The 21,121-nt window shown below is 51.1% G+C and overlaps 2 protein-coding genes across 2 annotated transcripts in view; one reads left to right on the top strand and one right to left on the bottom strand.

Annotated features, from left to right (window-relative positions):
- ICE1 (interactor of little elongation complex ELL subunit 1) overlaps positions 1–11,939 on the bottom strand; it is a 57,912-nt gene extending 45,973 nt beyond the window's left edge. Inside the window, exon 1 of the mRNA XM_061189112.1 lies at positions 11,639–11,939. Within this exon, the coding sequence (XP_061045095.1) occupies positions 11,639–11,722 (84 nt within the window). The 5' untranslated portion in view covers positions 11,723–11,939. The remainder of the gene's footprint in view (positions 1–11,638) is intronic.
- Positions 11,940–12,223: 284 nt separating this feature from the next.
- On the top strand, positions 12,224–14,502 carry LOC133090477 (uncharacterized). Its single transcript, XM_061188926.1, has 3 exons — positions 12,224–12,650; positions 13,448–13,590; positions 14,145–14,502. The coding sequence occupies exons 1-3, from the start codon at positions 12,224–12,226 to the stop codon at positions 14,304–14,306; spliced, it is 732 nt and encodes a 243-aa protein (XP_061044909.1). The 3' UTR covers positions 14,307–14,502.
- The last annotated feature ends 6,619 nt before the right edge of the window (positions 14,503–21,121 follow it).

The following is a 21,121-nucleotide window of genomic DNA, read 5'->3' as shown; positions in this document are numbered from 1 at the left end:
TTTTCTTTTAGTAAGAAAAACGGCCCCTTATATCACTTGTTCATTGGTGTGGTTGCACTTGTCTTATGAGCTGCAATATATGCGGAACAGTAACATCTGGTCCAAAAGTTACAAATATATACATGTGTATGTTTCTCAATTGATCATTAACATACAACTACATACGAATACAGTAGTTTTAAATATTCACATAGTTGAATCTGTCATTTTTCTTAAATTTTGGTTTCCTAATATATTTAGAAGGCTCTACCCCACCTAAGATGCTAAATCATAAGGAGTCTTCCATATGTTATTCTAGTACTTTTATGCCCTTTTTTCGTATTTCTATCTTTATTCTAGAATTGATTCTTGTGTACAGTAGAGACTCTGAACATTATAAATCAAAGGGCAATGAATGGACTATTCAATAACTTTAGTGTATTTGGCTTTCCACATTTAAAAAAATCTTTCATTATGTAAAAAATAAATTCTACATGGCAGCTTTCTAGGCAGAGAGGGTAAATAATGCATCTGCTTTTACTCCCTCCCTAAAACCAGCTAAAACTAAAGTCAAGGGATTTCTTTTCCCCAAAGGCCAAACCCACAAGAATGAGAAGCGGATAAAAGACAAATGAACACAGGAAAGCAGACTTGAGAATACTGATTTAGCAGACCCAGGAGAGGCAGGTGGCAGGGCAAGGGGGGCAAACCACTCAATTCTCAGTTTACACTGCAAAACTTCAACAAGCACGGAGGGGCCAGGGTCCTCAGGAAGGCTGGGCGGGGGTCACTAAGACGAGAACTAGTTGCAAGCTTCCTGGTAAGCATGAACCCTCAAATCCCCACTCCACTCTGCTACCAGGAAACTGCCCCTCCCCCATCCCGCAGGAGGAGGTCTGCTTTTTGAAGAAGCCTCTGCCTGGAACACTGTGAACACTTGGGGCAGGTGGAATGCACCAAAAACAGAGGGACCAGGTACATCTAAGCACACTGCGCTGATACTGACCGCCTGCTTCTCCCCATTAAGCTCCCAGACAGTGGCAGCCAATCCTTCCGCCCTCCAGGCAGGAGACTAGAAGCAGTTTCTCTGAGGAAATCTAACCAGCCTGGAGACAAGATCTAAAGTAAAGACATGAGATATTCTTCAATCAATAAGTGGCCCCCCCAGACCTATTGCAATGAAGCTCGGGGCCCAAAAGCCCACAACACTCGGCATTCTCCAGCCACCACTGTATTAGCTACGGCTCTTAATATGAACAAACAATCGAAGATTTCCAACCATCAGACAGAAACCTGTAACACGAAGGAGAGACCAAAACAAAACGAACCAAAGCAACTGGGAGTAGACAAAAACTGAGAAACCTTTAAAGGTACTAATTAGCATGACCTGAGATAAATGATGTTATATTCATAAAACAAGAACAAGCAGCTATTTTTAAAAGGAATACTCAGAGTTCTTGGAAGTTTTTCAAAAAGTTTTTAAAAATTAAAAACACCCACTAGGATGGCTGAAATCAAAATGACAGACAATAACAAGTGCTGGTGAGGAGGCAGAGCAACTGGAGCCCTCATAGCATTGCTGGTGGAACAGGAAATGTGCAGCTGCTGTGGAAAAAATTTGACACTCCTCAAAATGCTAAACAGTTAATTCGATGATTTAGCAATTCCATTCCTAGGTATATGCCCAGGAGAACTGAAAACATGCCCATGCCACATTTGTACACTCTTATTTAAAGGAGCATTTATTCACACTAGCCAAAAAGTGGACATAAACTAAATGGCAACTGATACATGGATGAACCATCACCTGATGAATGAATAAATAAAATGTGGTACAGCCATGCAGTGTGAATATTTGACAATGAACTGGAATGAATGGCACATGCTACAGTATGAATGAACCTTGAAAACCTGCTCAGTGAAAGAAGCCAGTCGCAAAAAGCTACACGCCGTATGACTCCATTCATATGAACTGTCCGTAATAAGCAAACCCAGAGAGACAGAAAGCAGCCTAGTGACGGCCAGGGACTTGCAGGCTGGGGAGGGGGGGCTGCTGATGCTTAAGAGGTTTCCCGGCGGGGGCACGGGGCAGGGTAAACATGTTTTACAAGTGGCGACCAGGTTGTGTTAACTGTGAATAGGCTAAAAACCACCTAACTGTACGCATTAAAAGGATGAACTTTATGGTATGTGAATTATACTTCAATAAAACTGTTATAAGTAAATTAAAAACCGGGAAGCAAAATGAAAGACTCAGAAGATTTGATGATAAAGCTGAAAAAATGTCCTCCAAAATTTAAACACAAACAAAACACAGACGTAGGAAAGAATGAAGAAAAAATAAAAATCAGAGTGTCAGTGCAAGAAGTATCACATGCCCAACAAGAGTTCCAGTGAGAGAAGAATGGAAAAGATGGAGAGATCATTAAAGAAATACTGATATTCAAGAAGAAAGAACCAAGAACTGAAGCCAGAAGTTTCTAAATTGAAAGGGCCCAGCACATGGGTACAAATTGGATCCAAACCATGAAACGTAAGCACAAAATTTCAGAGCATCAGAGACAAAACAAAGATCCTATGAGAATCATGACAGAAAAAAATCAAAATGAAACAAGTCATGTACAAAGAACCTGGAATCAGAATGGCTTTAGACTTCACAAATCCTCTAGAGACCTAGAAAGCAAGCCTTCAAAATTTTGAGGGAAAATGAATTCCAAGGTAAAATTCTGCAGAAGCTATCAGCCAGTCATGATGGCAAAACAGACATTCTCAAACCTGGAGTCTCCACAAACTCACTTCCCAGACATCCTTGCTCAGGGAGGTGCCGAAGGATGTGTAAACGCTCCACCCAAATCCTGGAGTAAACTGAGAGAGGACGAGGTGGGCGCAGAACAGAGGTAAACAGAATCCAGGAAGGCAGCTGCACACCAGACTGGAGCAGCTCTAAAGGCCCAGAAGGGGATTTTTTTCCCTTAAGAACAAAACGACAGAATTATCTGGTGGAATGAAGGCATTAAGATGATATTTCTACCTAACTGGCAGAGAACTGCAAGCGCCATGTAGCGTCATCACGCATTTAAATGGATTATTTTTTAAATAACCTTCTTTTCCCATTCTCTTTCGAGTTCTTTGCTAGCCAATCTCATCTTCCCAGCCTTGCTTCCAGATGCCATTCTGTAATGTCAAGAACTGTGCCAGAGACGTTCCAGAAACCTCAGGCTCTACAGTTAGACACAGCTGGATTCAAATTCCTGTTCCACCACTTCCTGGAAGGGTGCCTTGGGCAAACTGACTAAACTTATCCCTGCCTCAGTACTATTTCCAAGTTAGAGATAAGGAGACTGAAACACTGGTTTGGGTGTGTGTTTGGGGGGTGGGGGGTACCTAACTGGCTTGCTATCAGGGTTAAACACAATGAGCCATAGAAAGCGTTTAACTTGGTCTCTGACACATAATGAACACTCATTAACATTTTCAAGATGAAAACATTGAATTAAGTAAACAGTCATTCATCGGGGAAACAAGAAAACACACAGGTAAGGAAAAATCATCGTAAGTTACTCCACAGTTTGGCTCTGAATAACAAATAGTCATAATGATGTCAACTCCGAATAGTGACCTAAGGGAAATCACAGCTGCACTGAGAGGACTTTTTGTGGGGGGGCAGGGGGCAGGAGGGAATGCTCAGGGGTGCTGGAGTACAGGGCAGAAAGACAGCTCAATCCTCACCTTCCAAAGTCAGAAATCAAACAATATGCCTAAAACTGAAAAACAAGAAGCAGTAATATACATCTATTATTTAACCAGATGAAACACACAGAGTGCAAACAAAAGTGGTGTCTCTCGAGAACCGGGGCAGGCTGGCTGGGGGCTAACAAATTCTGTACATCTAGCTGTCTCTCTAAACTATGCTCATGTATAACTCTGATTTTAAAGACTTAAAATCACAAAACACAGCATCACACAGGAAAATAAAACACGAACTGAGTGAGGACCACTTCTTAGTTTCCTACAGTACTCCAGTCCCTAACTTTTTTCCTATGGCCTGGCTGAGTGGCAGCTTGAATCTGGTCTGTTACTGCAGTGTCCTAATAAAACATCCTTTGGTTTTTCTCCAATCTGATTCAAAGGTCACTTAGGTTGGTTGCAATCAAGGTCTCTAACTAATGGATCTCAGAACTGTGAATGCTGAGCGGGCTGTGTCTAGGTGGAAGGCAGTAGGGCCCTTCTGACTCACGTTCACTGAACGGGTACACACACCGTGTGCCCTCGCTACTGCCGTCCAGCCTCTAGGGAAGGACGCAGGGTCCAGGGTGTTGTTCTTCCTCTCCAGGCAAGGGGAAGGTGGCCTGGCGTCTTTGATTACGGCTTCTCTCCCCGCAGTCTTGTCCTCTTCTTCTGGAACTTCTATTATAACATCTACTGGAAAGCTCAGATTTATCCCCAGTTCTCTCCTCTCTGCTGTCATAACTCCCACCTTCTGTTTTTCTCTGCCTTCGGGCCCAGCTCCTCAAGCTCTATCACACTCACCCACTCACGTGTTCGCTAGCACAGCCCCCAGAGCAGCCCTCACCCCCGCCCCCCATGCCACTCAGATGCGCTCCCCATACCCCCCACCCCCCGTAGCACACTGTTCATTTCAGCCATACAACAGCCTCCGGAACGTCACCGTGAGCGTGGAGCACCGAGGAAAAGAAAAGAGAGGCAGTGCACTCTGTGCTCCCATCTCCCCTCCCCTTCTCGGGGAAGCGGGATCAACATGGTGGCTACGCACACAGGGTGAGGAGAGGGGGCCTTGGCACGGAGCACGCAGTGGGCCTGGGGGCTGAGAAGTGGACAGAGGAGACGGCAGTATAGTTAGGAAAGCGGTTTTACTAAACCACTAAGTGCAATACATAGACACAGAGCGAACAAGGAAATATACAGATGATAATGGAATAACTAAATTGCCTGAGTCGACCTCAAATTATACTAACATTTGGAGATGGGAGATTCTTAGCTGTGGGGTTGCCCTTTGCACGGACAGGCCTGCCAGCTTCCCTAGCTTCTACTCACAATGTGGCCAGAGCACTGCCTCATCCCCAAGGGGTGGTGCAGACAAGAGTTCACAGGGCAGGCCTGAGACTGCTGTCCTTAGAAAGGCCTGCTCGAGACATGGGCCCTTCGCTGGCGTCTGGGAACTTGGATTTCTGGAGGGTTCCCACCATTCCCCAAACTGACAAGAGTGGCGCCCTGTACCTCAACTGTGCAATGTGGCCGATACTGAAACCTGTTTTCCTTCTGGGAGTCTGGAGTTTTGGTACGTGCTAGACAGGGGGTGCCCACGTGACCAGCCCCTAGCAGTCTTTGGGCTCTGCGTCTCTAATGAGAGTCCCTGGTAGACGATACGTCACACGTGTCACAACACACCGCTAGAGGAATTCATGAGTCAAGTCACTCACCTGGTTTCCTCTGCACGTCACCCCACTCGCCTTTCCTTTGTATCCTTTCACTACAATATACCACACCCTGGAGCAGTCCCCCTAGGGAATCACTGAACCTGGTGTGGTCCTGGGATCACTAATACAGTGTAACCACCAAAAATGTCTCCAGACCTGGCCAAATGTTCCGCAGAGAATACAAGGCTGTACTCAAACTTCCCTGAACGTGAAAGACAGAGAAAGACTAAAGGAAAAAGGCTGAAGAGACGTGACAATGACATACAACACATCCTCCTTATACGACCTTGAACCAGAAAGGGAAAAGCTACACCTGGGCCTAACCTAAGCACAATCGGATGGGTGCATGGGCTGGAGGGAAGTGCTGCACCTGCACCGAGGCTTACACCCTGACTGGAGAGCTGTGGATCATTCTGCTGACAAGTGCTCAGGTCTCGAGGAAACACTCCGTGGAGAGCGCAGGGGAGGGAAAGTGTACGTGTGTGCACACCCATGATGGAGTGAATGCAACCATCTTGACAACCTGTGAATGGGGTGAAGAGAACACCAGCGTTCTTTGCACTATTCTGGCAACTTTCCTATGAGTTCTCAATTATTTCAAAACAAATTCTTTTTTAAAACCACACTAATCTCCTTGATTGCTCTGCTGTGGGTGATCTGCTAACTGGCCAGCCTGAATCCTCTCTGATAAGCCAGATTTCCTCCTCCTGCTTGCTAACTTTTTATTAACTGCTCTTACTTAACACTGAGAGTCTAGCTGCGTGAGAGCTCAGTGTGCCTCTGAATGGTGAGACAGGACCCCGGGTGATGCCCTCTGGCACAGTGGTAATGGCCCACCCCCCTCCACCTGCACGCACCCACCAGGACGAGCTGAGAGGCTCTGGCCTCGCTGGCCTCACTTTCCTCTCCTCACCTTTTGCCTTGTGCTTACTCTATCACAAACTCCATTCTCCCCTCCCAGTCTCCCCTCCCCTCCACATGATGCGCCCTCTGTCCACACTCTCCCTCCATCTCTTCCCTCTTATTTAGTCAGGGATCATCCTTCAGGCCTAGACTCACTTCCGCTGCACAGCCTTCAGCTGTCCCTCCTGGACGCTCCCAGGGTATCTACCCTGAACGTCCCCCAAAATAGTACAGGTGACCCCTGACCAACATGTATCTGACCTGTGCAGGTCCACTTTTCCTCAAATTTTTTTCAGTAAGTACGTGTACTTATTACACTACAGTTAAACGGTGGTTGCTTTTTCACTCATCCGTAACCTTAACCACAACACAAGCTCCATGCCTCTTCTGTTCATGGTTGTATTCCAACACGTGCCACGGCATCACAGACACGGTGATGCTCGAAAAGTGTTCACTAAATGAATGAATTACAATTTTGTGAGCATTCTTTATAACCACTTACAAATCAGCATGTCTAGGGACAAGTAGGTTTCAAGTTCCAAACGATGAAGTTCCAACCACTGGCGATTATCAGTGGGAGTCCAACAAAAGTTTATATAAATAATTCCCTCAAACCTGCTCCAAGGACAACCAGACACCATTTATTCTGACTCTATCCTAGTTACATGAGCTGAACAGTATAACTATATGCTTCAAACTCCCATCTGGACTCCCAAGAGAGTTAAACTGTTTCACTCGGCAATGACTGAAGCTAGTAAAATAAAAGGGCCTCTCTGGTGGTGTGCTGAATTGGGTGATTGGGATTGACATGTATAAAGTGATGTGTATAAAATTGATGACTGATTAAAAATTTTAAAAAATTTAAAGAAAGGGCCTCTCCTTCACCAGAATTAAAGGGACTTAGGCCAGCTTGACTTAAAACCACTCAAGACTTGTTTAATTGTACATAATATCACCAGAGTAAGGATCCACCTTGGTTTAGGATTCCCAAAGCTCGGCAACCCATATGCACACTGGGCTACAGATCAGTGATAAACCATTATAACCAATAAGGATGAGTAAACAGATAAGGTGAAGTGAAAGACTAGAAAAAGAGAGACTAGTGGGTATCTCCGCACCCACTGAAGAAAAAGAGGGCAGGGAACTCCCTGGCCGTCCGGTGGTTAAGACTCTGCACTGTCACTGCTGAGGGCTCGGGTTCAATCCCTGGTCAGGGAACTAAGATCCCGCAAGCTGTGGGCACGGCCAAAAAAAGAAGAGAAAGAGGGCAGGGAGGAGTGAGACAGGAAGGAAGACTTGCAGCGCACCCAAGCACTGTTCCGCTGGGGACAGAGCCAGCCAGCCTCCCACGGAGGTTCAGAATGAAGCCACAGCACTGATGCCAGGGCTCCTGCAGGCAGCACGCTTGTAACGTGCTCGTATATGTTCTGCAAGATCCCGAAGTCTCAGTGTGTTAAAGCTATACAGCAGGATGCCTTCTCTACGTACAGAACCTCTTTCGTTTCTCCCTGGTACAATTTTCGTTGAAATACAGAACTTGCTGTGACACTATGTAACCCTGCAGAAACTTCTTTTCTACCGGTGACCGATCATGGACCTACTACCTGGCAAATGCCATCGCCTGTTCTCTGCCCTCCATCTTTCTCATCCTGATTCCCGTATGCTTCCTGTGTAGCTCTGTTTCTCCTTGTTTCACCACTCCATGCGCACCTTAGTCATGAGCCCGCTGGGCTTCTGTTAAGAGACAGAACAAACACACTTCTCCATTCTCCTATCCCCACCCCTCTCCAAATAAAATTCTTACAGTGAACTCAGTGCCCATCTGACCCAGCTGCTTCACTATTTCCCTGGAAGTATATCACAGTACCTTGGAGGCACCTCGCACTACAAACAAATGTGAAAACAGCTGAAAATCCCCTATGCTGATGTCATTCCAAAGCTTCGCTCCTACATTTCCAACGTCTCTCCCATCTTGGTGTCTGCTTTTTCCCACCTCTACCATAGTTCTCAGAGTCACTCAGGATTTAAATCTCTGGACCTTCTATTTTCCTGACTTGAGATCTGTCCACTCTTTGCAGTTTCTCATACTCAGAACCTTTTTCTTCTCTATTCCCAGTCCCAAGACCCTTCAATTAAGCCACCCTTTTATTACCACTAGCATGCACCAGTGAAATCATTTACCTCCTCAATCCAGCCTGCACACCACCACCGGTTATTTTTACTACAAACACTGCTCTTGTGCAGTAACCATACAAAACCCTTCACTGTTCATGATGCGAACGGAATTAAGCACAAAACTTTAAGGTGGTTACCATTCAAGGTCCTCCATAATCTGCCAGGAACCTATTTTTCCAGCCTTACTTTGCAATATTAAAGACTTGTTCCATGAACTCCACTCACAACTAACCATTCTCTTCCCCTAAAAAAGCATTCCAGGCAACAGAAACCCCAAATGCAATGGAGTACTGCAATCTAGGAGAGAGGTCTGCAAACTAAGGCCCTTGGCCTGTTCTTGCAAATCAGGGTTCCATGGGCCATAACCACACCCACTCCCGCAGTGTTATCTGTGGCCATCTTTACACGAGGCAGGCAGAGCCGAGTATCTGTGACCGAGACCACAACACCTCAATATTTATGATGCTGCCCCTTACGGAAAAGGCCTGCAGACCCCGGGACTTAGGGACTTCACAGGACAACTCCTACTGCTGTTTTGAGAGCCAGTAGCAGGAATGTGGCACGGGAGGAAGGAAGGCTGCGCCAGGAGACTACTGCAAAAACCCCTGGGGCCAGAGATTACAGCAGTTCACACAAGGGCGGAAGCAGTGGGGATGGTGAGAAATGGGTGGCTAACAAAGCAGCCAACAGAATCAGTTGATGGACTGGATGCAGGCTGTTAGAGAAAAGTGAGGAACCACGGACGACATCTAGTTTCTGGCCTAAGCTACCAGAAGGATACAGTTGCTACTTTGAACCAAGATGGGGACTACTACGGGTAGACCAGGTTTTTGAAGGAAAATCAGATCCACAACTGGACAACATAATTTACACCAGTCGTTCTCCTGCACAAAAGCCTCCCAGGACTCACTACCCTTTCAGAGTAAGAGCCCAAATCCTTACAATGGTCTCTAAGGGCTCCCACAGTCAGCCTCTCTTCTCCCTGACTTCATCAAACTCCCTGAGTGCTACAGGTTGTTTGTGTCCCCCACAAAATTCATATGTTGACATATAATCCCCAATATGACAGCCATTTGGAGACTGGTCCTTTGCTAGGTGAATAGGTCGTAAGGGCAGAGCCTCCATGGACGGAATTAGTGTACTTATAAATGAGACCCCAGAGAGCTCTGAGTTCTCTCCCCGCTTCTGCCATGTGAGGACACAGCAAGAAGGCATGAACCAGGCATCATGCTCTCACCAGATACCAAATCTGCCAGTCCCTGGATCTTGGATTTCCCAGCCACCATAACTATGAGAAATAAATTCCTGTCGCTGACGAGCCACGCACGTTATGGGACTTCATTAGAGCAGCCCCAAGCAGACGAAGACACCAACATGCACTCCACCCTGCCCACAGCACCTCCCTGCTCTGCCTGACCACACCAGTCAAGCTCCTGCGTCAGGCCCCCACACCTGACGTTTCTATTGTCTGGGATGCTTTTCTTCAAAGACATCAACAGAGCTTATTCTCACCACCTCTGCTCAAATACAACCTCTGTGAGGACTCCCTATTTAAATTCCACTAGCCCCTGGCCCCTTCCTCACCCTTTTGTTCCCCTCCCTTCTCTGCTCACTTTATCTCCAGCACATTTATTACCTTCTCACATAACTTGTTTAATCTATCTCCTCCCCCCACCTCCTAGAATGGAAGCTCCAAGAGATGGAGAATATTTGCTTTTTCCCCCCACTGTGTAACTGCACTGCCTAAAACACAACAGGTGATCAATAAATATTTGTTGAGTAAATAAACCGGTGCAAAGAATAAATACAACTCGCGAAAGAGTCAAGAGAACTTCACTCACATTCCTGGGTTTTGAGGGAAAAAAACAAAAGCACGTTCTAAATGCCTACGTGAGGCAGCTCAGCTCAGGCAATGATTTTACTAGTAGCTCTCCCTCTATTTCAGAGTGCCAGCACATGACTTTCTTTTCTCCCTCCCCCGCTCTCAGCCCTTAAATGTTTGGGATCAGTTCATAGATGATGCAGTTTAAAATAAAAACAAAACAAAACCCTAAGCTTATCTAGCTTACATTCCTTTCTGGTTTCATCAGTGCTCTCCGCTCTGCGCTACACTCACACCACCCAGACTTCGTTCTGCTCCTCAAAGACACCTTGCTCCTTTTCACGTCAATCACCGCTCGCCCGTTAAGCCCTCCACCTAGAAAGCTCCTCTCACACCTCTGCCAGTCTGCGTCTTCTCATCATTCAGATGTCCGAACGCCATCACCTCAAAAACACCCTGCCTGCTGCCACCCCAGCCAAGAGGCCAAACCTCCACTCCAACTCCTCCTTTATTTTCCTAACACTTAAAACCTTCTAAAGTCTTACTTGCATACATGTATCTTATTTATGACGGCAGATCTCACCTACTTTGTTCACCACTATGTCCGTGGTGCCTAAAACACTAAGTAAAATAGGTGATAATTTAGTTACATGTCAATACCGTGGTAGACAGTTCCGCTTTACCACTGAAGACACTGATAGCCAGAAGAGAGACTCCTGATATCAGATAGCTGGGAGAGTCTACTGGAAACGACTACTTGGGACTATTTCCACGACTCCGTGAGACCTGGGGTCAGACACCAGCATCTCTTCTGTCACGGTAGCGCACAGACCACGCTACAGTTAGGAACCGCCAGGATCTGCGTGCCTTTAATCGATGAACGACCCTCTCAGCCAATCCGCAGGCCGCATAAGAACCTGCCCCCAGGCAAGAAATATTTTGAGGGCGGACCAGCACAATTAAAAAAACCTTATCCTGGGAAAGGTGGCTTCCCTTGTCATTTTGACCAACCCTCACCTACCGACAAGTCAGCCCTGGGGAACCCTGTGACTGCATAACGGCAGCAGGGGGCCCTCCAGAACTCGCTCCCCAACCACTGCATCCCAGTAAATAAATCCTGGATCCTAAACCTAAATAACGCAAAGGAAGCCGTTCCCAAAACAACTGCAAGAGAAGGGAAGGGGGGCAGGGGGGAGGGGTGCTTCCGCCCGGGAGTGGGAGCAGCGCGCGGAGGCTTCACGCGCGCGGCCCGACCCCCAGCCAGAGCCCTGGACGGCCGGCCCAGCCCCTCCGCACCCTCGGCCCGGGGGAGACGCCGTACCTGCTGCAGGGAAGCGCAGCCCTGACAGCGCGAGAGGTCCGCCGCCGTCCCGGGCGCCGCCGAGTGGGTCTCGCCCGGCATCATGGTGCCGCCGCCGGGCCCGGTGAGCCCGCGCGCCTCAGGGACCCGCGACCTCGGCCCTGTCCTGCCTCTGCTGACGCCGCCGGGGCCGCCGCCTGCCAGGCCGCTTCCCGCCGGGTCCGGGCGGGTCCATCCGTGCACAGAGGTCCCCGTGGAGCTGACGAACCACTCTCCCAGCCAGAGCTGCCTCGGGCACTAGAAAGAAACGCTACCCGGCGCGGCCCCCGAGCGCGACGCAGTCCGGCCAGGACCCCGCCCCGCCCTGGCTCGCTCCTCCCCTCGCCGCGGCGCGGGGCTGCCTGAGGCGCTGCCTGAGCAAAATAGGGAGCGGAGCCGCGCCGATACGGTGGGAAAGACGGGCGCGGAGGAAACGTCGAGGAGAGAAGAGACATCGCAGGGGCCCTTCTTCCACGGTGTAGGGTTTACTCTTTCATTGCCGGCTTGCTGTGTGGCACACTTCACATAGACACCTAAAACCTTCAACGAGGGGGAGGTGACCTGAGCATGACGTCACTTCAGGCGCCTCATGGTCCTGAAGGACCCCGCACCCGGACGGGCCAGTGCGTGATTCTTAACTGGAGGGATGGGCGCTGTCCGAGTCCGGCCGGGTCCAGGAGGAGACGGCAGGACTACAGCTCCCAACGCCCCGCGCGGCGGGCGGACACCGAGTGGTTCCTCCGGCCGCGCCCGGTGCGCTTTGGCGCCTCGCCTTGTTTGTCGTCGCCGCTGACCAGTCCTTCCTCCGGGAACGTCTTTCTTCCCCGCAGCTCCCCCCGCCTGCTGTGTCCACTTGCCGTCCGACCCGGCGCTCCTCGGCCTCATTCCAGACCCATCCCCGCCGCGTCCCTGAAGCCTCGGCTGTGGGCGCCGCCACCCACTAGGTGCCAAGCACAGCGCCTGGCCGAATCCTCGGCGACCCTGCCAGTAATTGGTAGCTACTACCAAGTCTTATTTTTAAAATCTCTTGGAAAGGGAAAAAAGAAAAGAAATCCTCACCTGACCGCAGTTCCTGGATACATTCAGGTCCCGATCTTCTTGTTTGAACCGAAGTTTTTCCCATCTGCATTCCAATACCCACTGCCACCAGAATCTCTTTTTGATAATCACAGCTTGCTGCCATCGGTACCTTGCTCGGAAGCCTCCCGTGGCTTCCCGACGTCTGGTTAGAAAGTCCAAATTCTTAGCATTCGGTACAAGCTTTGTATGTGTTAAGGAGACGTCCAGACCTTACCCGCTCCTTCCTAAATCTTCAGGATGGAAATTGCAACTGAAAACACCCCTTCCAAGAAAGCATTCTGGGTTCCTCTCCAAATAACGCACCCCTGCCCTTGCTTACACGCTCTGTGGCTGACGATTGCTGTGAAGTGGAGGGACAAGGTATCCATCCAGCAGATCCCTAGATTACCTGTCGTGGGCACTTAAGACACACCTGTACTTGTCTGAAGAGGTGCTGTGGGATGCGAAGAAAGCAAGAGTAGGGTTAAAAGTGAAAGGAGAAGTAAGTAGATGGACAGCGGGGAAGCAGGTGTACCTTGGAAGAGAAAGGGGAAAGGAGGCCCTCGCGGTCCTGGTGACTTTCCATTTCTGGTTTCCGATCCCAGACAACTGGTCTTAAGAGTAACTTCCTTTTTATTTAAGTTTTCCCAAATGAGTGTTTTTTCCAGAGTCCCTTCGTAGAGGAGGCACCAGCTTACCCTCCAGCGTTATCTCCCTCTGCACTGCACCCAGGCACACAGCGCACCTCCCCTTGCTGGAACTGGGAACCCTCACTACTGCCTTCCTGCCTTTGGGCCCCTGCCCTTGTCTTCCCCCAGCTCGACAGGCTGTCGTCCTCCTGTTCCAGGCCCCACGTTTTACCTCCACAACTGCAGGTAACACCTACGTCCCTTTTTGTCCCTTAGCACTGAGCAATTTTTTTTTTTTTTTATAACACCACATTTTGACTTGTACTGTGGTGATTTTGATGTCTTAGAGGTGCTTTTTCCTTTTAAACGCTGCAAAGCGCTGTACACTGTAGGTGCTCCATGGATGTCAGAGTGAGTCAAATTTGCTGCAGCTAATTGAAGGTGAAAGAGAATAAGCACTTCCATTCAAAAGTGGAAGTGCATTTGTTTCAACTTCTGCCTTTCTCATAAGATATTTAAAGAATGAAAAAAAGTGTGGTTTGTGTAATGTAGGGTGGGCAAACTTTCCGTAAAGGGCCACACAGTAAAATATTTTAGGCTTTTGGGGCCATAAATATGCAGGTCTCTACTGCACATCTGTGTCATCTTTTGTTTTTGAAAGACCTTCTAAAGATGTAAAAATCATTCTTACCTGGCAGGCTGTACAAAAACAAGTGTAATTATAGTTCATGATGGCAATTGATGTTGGCCACTAGTTAAGGAATGCTGAAAATAACATTTTTCCTCTTTCCCACGTGAAGGGCCACACCTGTTTTGTCATTGTGATGGAAACAAGCAAGCAAACGTCTACACTGCAGAAAGTGGTGAGCAATGGCTTTGGAACCAAACGCCTAGCCTTAAAGTCTCTAGCAAGTGACCTATTTGAGCTGGTATTTCCTTACAGAGGATTAGCTATAATTTAAGTGTAAAATGACAAGGACAGGGCCAAGTCCATAGGATCTTCTATACAGAGGGTAGGTATTAGCAATTCATTGATGGTGTTATCCACTTTGGAAAATAGAGAAATAATATCCCCAGCCTACTCCTTAAAAAAAAAAAAGTTTGGTTTTGTTTGGTGTTTTAGCTTTTTTTTTGGTCAAAATTCCAAGGAAAGCTGTGTTTTTCTGTCAGACTGTCCTAAGACCTGGAGGGATGTCTAGATTCTGACTCTGATTTGGTGGACCCCTTGCCTGTAGAGTCCAGTTAGTTATTTAGAGGAGAAATAACTATAAAAGTCTGAGTTCTTGCCCTACACCCTCATCATCATCTCCCAGATACTTGGTAACTTCTCACAATTAAAGCTTTAGAGTATAACATAATTAAAAAGTTAATTAAATTGATGATTTAATTTATTAACATATGATTCCACTGAAACGGCTAATAGATTTTGTCTAGAAGTCAAGGCTTTTATCACAGGAACTCAAAATGGAAAGTTGTTTGTTGTTTGAATGTTCTTGTATTTTGCTTTATGAAGAGCTATTCTTCCATCTGTTGCATTTACCCATAAGAAAAATAAACTATGTTTCTTCTTTCTTTTAAAACCCTGAGAGATGTCTTATGGAGTAGCTGCAACTCTAGCAGTCTACAACTCAGTGATATTATCTGATGGAGTTATATTAGTTTGCACATCTGTGATGTAATGCTAACATAAGCCCACAAGATGTCTGTCTTTCCCTGTCTGTGGTTTAGGCCCAAATGGAATTTCCAGCCATATTTATTTATGATATAGCCCCTTCTTACGGGAGTAGAAATGCCGTCTTCTGGGGCATCCTGTGTGGAGGTATTTTGTAGGAGCCACCTTGCCGTCTGCCCAGTCGAGTCCACCGTGTTTGGTTCTAGCGTGCCTTTGCCTCGGTGTTTCTTACTACCCTAGGTGATGGTGGGGTTTTGATCCTCCCCCAGGGATCGGGCGGCAGGCCCTGTGACTTTGCTTACAGCCCAGCTCTTAAGTTCGGGGGGGTAAGCACTTTACTTCTTCCTGGAAGATCGAGTTCACTCAGAAACCAGAAGAACCCATTTTTGTTTTAAAACAAGCATAATTTGGAATAGAATGCAAAACTGATACGATTGTTAAAGCTGAAGCACAATTTTAAAGGACTTTCATGGTTGCTAAAGCCCTCTCCAGGGGAGTGTGGGGTATTTTGTGAACATCTGTCAGCTGTAGCTCCTTGTCACATGAGACAGTTCCTGTGGTCTCAGGGATTTGCTTCCTAAAAGTTCCTACACTACAGTCCCAGTAACTTCTGGCGCCTTCCGGCCCCAGGATCATCTATACAGTTTGTGAGGCCAAGTGTAAGACGAAATTGCCAGACCCCTTGTTCAAAACTTCTGAAGAATCTTAAGATGCAACAGCAAAGCACCAAATAAGCACAGAGCCCTTGTGAGTGTGGATCACTCTTTGACAAAACAAGTAGCACACTGAGGAAGTGGCCCCGCCAGCCACCCTCTTTCTAACCAGACGTGCTCCCAGCCCTGCTCACCCTGGGTGGTCCCACCCCCTCCCAAACCAGAGGTACAGGGCTGTGTCATCACTACTTTCAGACTCAGCCTGCCAAATGGTCGCATCTAACGCCCCCTCCCTGTCCTCAGAAACACCAGCATCTGGCCAATCCAAAGGTATCACTGGTTGACTTCTCACTTCACCAAACTCTCTTATCCTGGGTCTCCCATCTCTCCTTTCTGTCTGTCTGTCTAGGCCCTTGATGATTCTGGTTACACATGACCTCACCCTCCCATGCTGTATATCAGGGGTCCCCAGCCCCTGGGCTGCGGACCGCTACTGGTCCCGTTAGGAGCTGGGCCGCACAGCAGGAGGCGAGCGGTGGGCAAGCGAGCGGAGCTTCGTCTACCGCTCCCCGTCGCTCCCCGTTACTCCCCGTCGCTCCCCCTCACTCCCCGTCGCTCCCCCTTGCTCCCCCTCGCTCCCCGTCTCTCCCCGTCGCTCCCCCTCGCTCCCTGCTGCTCCCCCTGCCACTCCCCCTCACTCCCCGTCGCTCCCCCTTGCTCCCCCTTGCTCCCCCTCGCTCCCCGTCACTCCCCGTCGCTCCCCGTGCTCCCCGTCACTCCCCCTTTCTCCCTGCTGCTCCCCGTCACTCCCCGTCGCTCCCCCTTGCTCCCCCTCGCTCCCCGTCGCTCCCCGTCTCTCCCCGTCGCTCCCCCTCACTCCCTGCTGCTCCCCCTGCCGCTCCCCCTCGCTCCCCGTGCTTCCCGTCGCTCCCCTTGCTCCCTGTCGCTCCCCGTCGCTCCCCCTAGCTCCCCCTCACTCCCCGTCGCTCCCCGTCACTCTCCGTGCTCCCCATCGCTCCCCCTTGCTCCCTGCCGCTCCCCGTTGCTCTCCGTCACTCCCCGTCGCTCCCCCTTGCTCCCCGCTGCTCCCCCTGCCGCTCCCCGTCGCTCCCCGTGCTCCCCGTCACTCCCCCTTTCTCCCTGCTGCTCCCCGTCACTCCCCGTCGCTCCCCCTTGCTCCCCCTCGCTCCCCGTCGCTCCCCGTCTCTCCCGGTCGCTCCCCCTCACTCCCTGCTGCTCCCCCTGCCGCTCCCCCTCGCTCCCCGTGCTTCCCGTCGCTCCCCTTGCTCCCTGTCGCTCCCCGTCGCTCCCCCTAGCTCCCCCTCACTCCCCGTCGCTCCCCGTCACTCTCCGTGCTCCCCATCGCTCCCCCTTGCTCCCTGCCGCTCCCCGTTGCTCTCCGTCACTCCCCGTCGCTCCCCCTTGCTCCCCGCTGCTCCCCCTGCCGCTCCCCATCGCTCCCCGTGCTCCCCGTCGCTCCCCCTCGCTCCCTGTTGCTCCCCGTCGCTCCCCGTCGCTCCCCCTTGCTCCCCGTCGCTCCCCCTCGCTCCCCGTCTCTCCCCGTCGCTCCCCCTCGCTCCCCGTCACTCCCCGTGCTCCCCATCGCTCCCCCTTGCTCCCTGCCGCTCCCCGTCACTCCCCGTCGCTCCCCCTTGCTCCCCCTCGCTCCCCGTCGCTCCCCGTCTCTCCGCGTCGCTCTCCCTCGCTCCCTGCTGCTCCCCCTGCCGTTCCCCCTCACTCCCCCTCGCTCCCCGTGCTCCCCGTTGCTCCCCCTCGCTCCCCGTCGCTCCCCCTCGCTCCCCCTTGCTCCCCGCTGCTCCCCCTGCCGCTCCCCATCGCTCCCCGTGCTCCCCGTCGCTCCCCCTTGCTCCCTGTCGCTCCCCGTCGCTCCCCCTCGCTCCCCGTCTCTCCCCGTCGCTCCCCATCACTCCCCCTCGCTCCCCGTCGCTCTCCGTCTCTCCCCGTCGCTCCCCGTCACTCCCCATCACTCCCCGTCTCTCCCCGTTGCTCGCACTACCGCCTGAACCATCCCCCGCCCCCCACCCCACCCCCGTCCGTGGAAAAACTCTCTTCCAGGAAACCGGTTCCTGGTGCCAAAAAGGTTGGGGACCGCTGTTGTATATCACTCCTCTCTCCGATGGCTGTGGTCATAAGACTCCAGGGAGCCCTAGGATAACTGCAGCGTGACCCCAGGAAAATTCTGAGGGACTCCTAAAGACAAAATATTTCCTAACTGTTGAATAAAAAAAATTATTCACAGCACCTGACAAAGAACAGTAAGGAAGCCTTACAGAGCACCATCATGATAGCTGTAGGGACCACTGCGATGGGGTTTTGAGGTAGGGGTTTGGGCTCAACTCCAAATACCACCAGGAAGAGTGGGAATTTATAGCCGTGGAGCAGGGTGGGGGGCAGCGGAAGGAGCATTTCTAAAAGGAAACATCAGGCATGAGAGGGTGGAGGGCAGGAGTTCTGGCTAAACCATGCTAACAGTATTCTTGCTGAGGGCAGGCCGGGTGATCAGGCCTCCTGTGGGGTCGGTGGAGGATGAGGAAGAGGGTTAGAAATCTTGGGAGATCCGGTATCCAGAGTGGAAGATTCTGGTTCAAGTGACTTAGCAAGACCCTTGCTAAAATTGCACAAAGCATAGATGAACCCAGAAGCCCGGAAGTCAGGCCCACATTGAGAAGACAGTTCCGAGGAGTCCTGTCGAGGGACTGACAGCTCAGGCGCACCTGCTGGCCCGCGGCTCTGCTCCCCCAGCCCCGCTGGGCCTCCTCCACTTATCACATAAAGCAAAGCTTTCTCTCCCAGAAGAGGCTTGGGGACCTCTTCCATTCTCAGAGCCATGGCTCAGCCGGAGTCTGGGTGAAGGCCTGCCGAGGGGGCTGTGCTCTTAGAAAACCCACCAGGGCATTTATCAGAATAACCTTCGCTGCTACTGCCTCAAGGCCGAGAGTGGGTCCCAGCCCAGGGTGACAGCAAGGCTGGATTCCGCAGGTGAGAGGGGGTGGAGAGGCCACCAGAGGCCACCCGTGGACGCCTTCTGATCCCAGATCCTTTCAGGCAGATGGGAAGGAAGGGTCTCTAACAGGCGTTGTCCAAGGATGGCGATGCTCCTTTTGAGACAGGCTTTCTTTTTCCACTTCATGGGAATCAAAGCTGCTGGGGAGACGGAGCATCACGAGGGCCGAGGGAAGCTGTCCTGCCTGTTGGACATCCTGCCTGGGTCCTCCCACCCAAACCCCTCGCCAGGCCCTGCGCACCTGCGCTGCTGGCTCAGTCCTCACCTGGGGAGTCCTGCCACCACCTCGGTAGGCCCAGCAGGTACTTAAAACCCTCTGCCCACCTCTAGCCGTGATATTCTCTGGGCTGCAAGTCATTCTTTGTTCTACTATTTTTTGGAGACAGTGACTGTTCCACTTCCTTTTAGTCCCTTCCCTTGGGCATTGCCTTCCCTCCCGTCCCACCCACCCTCTTCAGAGTCTGTGCCCTGAGCTGAGGTTTGGTTCCCGCAGACCCTGCTGGCTTGTCCTGTATCCTTGAGCTCTAGGAAGACCAACTCTGGAAATGATCTGTTTCTGTGATGCCTCTGATACCCGTAATTCCCATGCTCTTAGCATCCCTTCTTGTCATCATTTAAAGGGAACCATCTTTGCTAATTTAAGCGGAACATCTCCTAAACTGACTTTTTTTTTTTTGCCTGCGTTGAGTCTTCGTTGCTGCGCGCGGGCTTTCTCTAGCTGCAGCGAGCGGGGGCTACTCTTCGTTGCGGTGCGCGGGCTTCTCATTGCGGTGGCTTCTCTTGTTGTGGAGTACGGGCTCTTGGCACGCGGGCTTCAGTAGTTGTGGAACGTGGGCTCAGTAGTTGTGGCTTGCAGGCTCTAGAGCGCAGGCTCAGTAGTTGTGACGCACGGGCTTAGTTGCCCCGCGGCGTGTGGGATCTTCCCGGACCAGGGCTCGAACCCGTGCCCCCTGCATTGGCAGGCAGATTCTTAACCACTGCGCCACCAGGGATGTCCTCTAAACTGACATTTGTGTTGAACGGCACTTCGCCATCATCTTTCCATGGTTATTAAATATGAGATCTGGTGAACCCCATTCGAGGTTTGACACAAAACTGCCCGTTGAAGTCCTCAGCCCCATCCCAGGAAATGTTTTCATGCACCTGTGAGCTTGGCTGTAGGCGAGAGTCCCATCTGGAGTCTGCTAGAAGGACTTGAAGGCAGTGGCTGCGCAGCAGGCGGGTCTGTGAGCGGTGCCGGGCATCAGCATCCACACTGCGAATTCTCCTCGTCAGTGTTTCCCATCCTCACGCTGGTGCTCTCTGGGACCGGATAATTTCGGATAACTGTGGAGCCTTCCTGCGCATATCAGGGCATTAAACAGCACCCCTCCAGGCTGCACACCGGATGCCAGTAGCCCCTCACCCCCCAGCCCCAGTGTGACAGTCAAAACGCTCTTCTGACCTTGCTCAGTGTCCCCGGGGTTGGGGGGACGGTGTTTGAGAGCCACTGCTCTACATCATGGTAGTTGCGTCTTTAATTTTCTTGGTGGCTGGAAGGGAAAACAGGGAGGCGAGGGAGAGATTTTTTGAAGATGGGGGACGCACATCTCAGCGTGGAGTCCTCATCTTGCCCAACTTTCAGCATCATTTGTCGCAGCTGTCCGTCACCCTTTCCTCCTTCCGCTGAGTCTTCACCGGGGTCCCGGCACCCTCTCTCTGCGGGTGCTCCTGCTAAGTCTCTTACTGGGCCCACTGGCTCGCCTCGCAGGATGTCAGTGCAGGTGGCCCCGCTGCTGCCCTCCTCCTCTCCTCCCCCCAGGTTCACTACCTGTACAGCGGCCTTCAGCCCCCCGGCTTTAAGTACCGTCTGACTCCGTCCCGCCTGGGCCTCTGGCCTGAGCTCTAGCAGAGCACGTCACCCGCCTGTGTGCTCTCTCACCGCGTCCTGGCCGTCTCCACCTGCTTAACTGCCACGTGTTCTCCCGCTTGCAGGCCCAAAGCCGAGGAGGACCCTTCCCGCCTCTCCTCCGTCAGCCCACGTCCAGCTCGCGGGCAGCTGGGCAGCCTGCAGTCAAAGCACGTGAAGCTCCCAGGCTCCCATCACACCTACCGCCCTCCCCCACGTCTGTCCCCATAACACTCATCCTAATGATGCTTTCACACAGAGGTCGTATCAGATTCTTCTTTGGACCAGGAAAGAGCGAAGTCACAGCTGTCCTTGGAAGATCTGCCTCTGTGTTCTCACGCCCTCTCTCTCTCCCCTACTCACCCCGACCCGGCTCCTGGCCTTCAGGCTGCATCGTGGCGGCAGACACCTCTGACCCCAAGGTCTTCGCAAGGCTCCTCCTTCCCCCAACATCTGTTGGCCTCCCTCCCCCGCCTCAGTCACGTCTCCGCTCCAGGGCCACCCGACCAGAGGGCCTGCCTGACACGCCTGTCCAGAGG

Source organism: Eubalaena glacialis, chromosome 4 (genome assembly GCF_028564815.1).
Source record: "Eubalaena glacialis isolate mEubGla1 chromosome 4, mEubGla1.1.hap2.+ XY, whole genome shotgun sequence".
NCBI lineage: Eukaryota > Metazoa > Chordata > Mammalia > Artiodactyla > Balaenidae > Eubalaena > Eubalaena glacialis.
This window is presented reverse-complemented; position numbering and strand designations above follow the sequence as displayed.